The sequence below is a fragment of the Vicia villosa genome, linkage group LG3 (assembly GCF_029867415.1).
Source record: "Vicia villosa cultivar HV-30 ecotype Madison, WI linkage group LG3, Vvil1.0, whole genome shotgun sequence".
Lineage (NCBI taxonomy): Eukaryota > Viridiplantae > Streptophyta > Magnoliopsida > Fabales > Fabaceae > Vicia > Vicia villosa.
Window position 1 is genome coordinate 9,936,573 of NC_081182.1, and position 5,261 is coordinate 9,941,833.

At 36.8% G+C, this 5,261-nt stretch overlaps 1 protein-coding gene across 1 annotated transcript; it reads right to left on the reverse strand.

Moving 5' to 3' along the window:
- Positions 1-453: 453 nt before the first annotated feature.
- LOC131660260 (tubulin beta chain) lies at positions 454-3,477 on the reverse strand. Its single transcript, XM_058929468.1, has 3 exons — positions 2,803-3,477; positions 1,471-1,740; positions 454-1,376 (listed from the first exon to the last, which is right to left on the reverse strand). Exons 1-3 carry the CDS (start codon positions 3,200-3,202, stop codon positions 697-699), a joined length of 1,350 nt encoding a protein of 449 aa, XP_058785451.1. The 5' UTR covers positions 3,203-3,477; the 3' UTR covers positions 454-696.
- Between the last annotated feature and the right edge of the window lie 1,784 nt (positions 3,478-5,261).

The window sequence follows — 5,261 nt, forward strand, 5'->3', positions numbered from 1 at the left end:
AATTACACGTTAATTTCATCTACATCATATAAAATCAAGTAAAATCGTATTAATTTCCATTTGATTTTAGAAAAGTTACTACATGTTAGTATGTTACCTCCCATAAAAACAATTCAAACTCCAATTTCATCCAAATTTGATTTTAAAGAGTGAAATCTAGCAATTTTAAGAATTAAACCTCAATTTTAACAAACGTACTGCCATAAAGCAAAGAGCATGTTCTACTCTCTTTTTCTCTCATCCAAGTAGTGTGCGTGCAAGATCTATTTTCTCTTTTTACTTTTTTTCTATACATTTTCTTTCCTATTGTTTTTTTCCCAGATTCCAAATGAAGCATTACTCTTGGAGTAGAAGATGGGTTCACGGCATGGCGGGTAAAGCAAGGATGGGAAAGTCCCAGCCCTCTTCTTAAAACAAAGTGAATTGGTAGGAAACAAAACTAATCCACACAAATACATAAATACATACGTATGATTAAAGGAATAGAAGTATAGAATAATCCTGTCTGACGATTCACAATCCGATTTCCAAACAACTCAGAAATAATAATAATACAGATGAAATTGGCAAAATGTAGAGAAACAGGTAAAATTAAGAATAAAGAAAGAGCATATATGGCTGTAGATACACAAATAACAGCAAAGTTGCATAGTGGACATTTTTACCATTACTGCATTACCCGAGAGTTTCATTCAACTAATGCTCCTCATACTGTTCCTCACCTTCTTCTTCATAATCATCTTCATCCTCGGCAATTGCATCCTGGTATTGTTGGTACTCTGCTACCAAATCATTCATGTTACTCTCTGCCTCTGTGAACTCCATCTCGTCCATTCCCTCCCCAGTGTACCAATGCAAAAAGGCTTTGCGCCGGAACATAGCAGTGAATTGTTCACTCACCCTCCTAAACATCTCCTGAATTGAAGTTGAGTTTCCAATAAAAGTGGACGACATCTTCAAATTCTTGGGTGGAATATCACAGACGCTAGACTTCACATTGTTGGGAATCCATTCAACAAAGTATGATGAGTTCTTGTTCTGCACATTGATTATTTGCTCATCCACCTCTTTTGTGCTCATCTTTCCTCTGAACATAGCAGATGCAGTCAAGTATCGGCCATGTCGGGGATCAGCAGCACACATCATATTTTTCGCATCCCACATTTGCTGAGTCAGTTCTGGGACGGTAAGGGATACGTATTGTTGAGACCCACGAGAAGTGAGAGGTGCGAAACCCACCATAAAGAAGTGAAGACGTGGGAATGGAATCAGATTGACAGCCAGCTTCCTAAGATCAGAGTTCAGCTGTCCAGGAAACCTCAGACAACAGGTAACCCCACTCATGGTTGCAGAAATTAGATGGTTCAGATCTCCAACTGCAATTAGACCATAAGGAAATAAGTAACAAACGTTATTATTTACCCAATCTTAGAGCAATTGAATAACTAAAATAGAGGAAACAATACTTACAGCTAGGGGTGCTGAGTTTTAATGTCCTGAAGCAAATGTCATAAAGCGCTTCGTTGTCAAGAACCATACACTCATCTGCATTTTCTACCAGTTGATGTACGGATAAGGTAGCATTGTATGGCTCAACAACTGTGTCAGACACCTTTGGAGATGGGAAAACAGAGAAAGTGAGCATCATTCTGTCGGGGTATTCCTCCCTAATCTTTGATATTAAGAGTGTTCCCATGCCAGAACCTGTGCCTCCTCCAAGCGAGTGACAAACTTGAAAACCTGACAAAATAAAAATGTAAGTTTTAGATTTTCAGAACATAAAAATGGCAAATATAAAGTTCATAAATCTAAATTTCCAGGAGCATGTACTAATTTTGTGCTGTATAAAAGCATAACAATACCATGTAATCATACCAACCCCGATCTGATCATGCCTTGTTAAATAACCATGATATCAACTGTGTTCTATATATAACAGAACCCCTTCAGAGGAAAAATTATATTTGTACATAAAGACAACACTTATATACTCTGCTTAAGCCGGAAATCGGAATGCTTTTTGTTTTTTGAAAAAATATGGTTTAGAAAATAATCAAATTCTAGAGTTTATTTAATTATGTACTATAAAAAAATATAGTGGTCCCTGCGTGTCTTTCAATCAAGAGAACATGGACAATACTATACTACTACACAATAGCGCCATGTCAACTTCTCCAATATATAAAAGCAAGTTGCTTTAAAGCCAACATGGAAAAAAAATCATGATGCTACCCCAGATCTTGTTTCTTTCTTTATTATAAAAGATCTACAGATGACAAAAAGCATGAACGATCCATAAAGTCAGGAATGTCGACCTATCACAGTAGTATTTTTTTATTTATTTCCCAATCAAATCAATCCATAAAAATTGTCATTATTACACAAAAGTCATCGAAGCTTCGTTCTATCAAAACGACAACCAAGTAAACAAATAATTAAATAAATTAGATCATGGTGTATCAGCAATTTTCAAATAGGTTGAGTTGAATTTATAATTTATAGATCGAATTCCTAGATCTACCAAAAATGGAACTGGATCCTCTCAGAATTTTCAGAATGCATATTCTTCCACTATGCTTCATTAAGATAGCAGGATTTTATCCTCTACTATATATCATTAACTTCTAAATCATTAGCAACGATTTCATCCACAATTTCAATCATTCATAATTAAGACAGAAATAAACATCAACAATGAAATTCATATTCAACAGATCTATAGATGAATCGTTAAATAAGCATTATGCAATTTAACGAATAGCAGATGACGGAAAATTGATCGATCATAGAAATTCAAATTACCTTGCAAGCAATCACAATTCTCGGCTTCTTTCCTTACAACATCAAGAACCGAATCAATCAACTCAGCACCTTCAGTATAATGACCTTTCGCCCAATTATTCCCGGCACCAGATTGACCAAAAACGAAATTATCAGGCCTAAAGATCTTCCCAAACGGACCAGATCTGATACTTTCCATAGTCCCAGGCTCGAGATCCATAAGAACTGCTCTCGGAACATACCTTCCACCAGAAGCTTCATTGTAATACACATTAATCCTCTCCAATTGCGTATCGTTTCCGCCTTCGCTCACGTATTTCCCGGTCGGATCAATGCCGTGCTCATCGCAGATCACTTCCCAGAATTTGGATCCGATTTGGTTCCCGCATTGGCCTCCTTGAACATGCAAGATCTCTCTCATGGTTTAGGGTTTGGAATAATTTGTGGAAATGAAAACGATGAGTTCGATGGAGCGGTTACGATGAACGATGATGAAAAAGGGGAAGAAATAGAAGGAGATATTTATATGGATGGAAGTGGGAGTGGTGAAGAGAGGGAAATGCGGGGGTTAAGATGGTAATAATGGAGGGCGGGATATTTTTGTTTTTGTTTTGGTTTAGAGTGAGTGAGGGCCGTTCATTGATGGAAGGGTGACAGCCATGTTACGGCCACGAGAGAAACCAACTATAACCAGCGCATAACTTTGATCATGATATCTATTAGGACCCCACTTTTGTTAACTTCTTTTTACGTTATTGCCCTGTTGATGCATTATTGGCATCTATTTCGGTGCATTTTTGAGTAATATTAATATGCTTTCTCAATCATTTCAATTTTTATTTACTTACACACTTCCTCCCTAAATAATTGTTTCACTATGACTCACATGTTTTTTTAAATGTATAAATTAAATATGAAAGAAGAAGCTGACCTAGACTGTTTTAGATTGGATCTAGAAGATCAATATGCCTGCAAGTGATCGGACCATCTCATACCAATCATTTGTTAATAAGATATGTCATGTGGCTGCCATATGTTGAAAAATAGGATGTTCAATTATCGGTCTAAAGGTATTCAATCAAAATGTCGAAGGTATAGTATAATTTTACTTTGGAATTCTACATTGAATGTACGTTATGGATTGTTGTCTATCGTTAGATGTCATTGGACGACCTCCCGCATTCTATACAGAAATGACAGGGAATGCTAATAATCACATCTCATATACAAGGCATCACATGTGAAACCTGATGTATTCTCTGAATCATTATTCATTTTGCTCTTCATTCTCCTATTGACTTGCGCATTGGAGTGATAACCTTCCAGGTCCACCATCGTGTCATCACATTAGAGATATGTTCCACCGCATCAAGACTCTACTTCATCATTTCACCAAGCGAAACAGTTATGAAATTGACTTATGATTCGTGTGAACTTCCAAAGTCAAATTCTTTCTGATCAAAAGTCAAGAATCATAACAATAATTACATTCGAGCAAATAAGATGACTTCTGGTCTAGCCATAAGAAACATTGTAGCTCCTCAAACATCCAGATTGTCTTTTACCTTCTTCGTTGGCTTTATATGTATCAGATATTCTAGCAAGAAAGGTGTTTTTCCACGAAGTTCACTCAAATCATCGACATTAGTTGAAAGACAAGAAGAAGATAGACAAGATGGTGGTAGATCGTTTGAGGCGACGGAGGTTTGGCAGAGTCTGACTATCCGCAATGAAGGTCTGGTAGCATTTTGACACCATCCAACTATTTATGATAAAGGTCTGGTAGTCTTTTAGTGGCGTCAGGGCATCCACGGTGACAGTTTAATAGAGTTCGACTGTCTGCAACGACAGTGGCAGAGGTCGAAGTTCAGTTACGACGGGTTGATAGTTTGGACGTTGTGGGAACTTTAAATGCTATTTTTCTTGTAACTAGTATTATAATCTCTTGTAACAATTTTGAAAATATATTCAATCATAGAATTACTCTCTCCTTGGGAAGTAGATCGGTTTGATCAAATTAGGTAAACAATTTCATGTGTTCTCGATTGTTATATTTTTATTGCATTGAAGTCACTTGGTTGGTTGTAACTGTTCTTTATTCCACACAACAAAGTCTTTGTGTGTTCGATCTTTGAATTATTATCAAGTGTTTCACAATAAGTAAGCCCCCGTTGTGGGAAAATGGGTTAAGTTTACAAGTGAAGAACATGGGTTCCAAAGGGGATGTCGAGAAGTTTTTCAAAGACAATGACTAGAGATTATGGAAGGTGAGGATGCAAGCACTATTAATTCAAAAAAGGGGCATTTTATGCATGCAGGCCTAACACAATTTGTGAAGTTCGAGATGGTGAATAAGACCAAAAGTGTCATTAACTTGTGCCTCAGAGATAAAGTATTAAGGGAAGTCGTAAGTGAGAAGACTTTGGTTGAGATGTTGGTCAAGCTTTAACCATTATATATGATAAAGTCGTTGGCTCGCA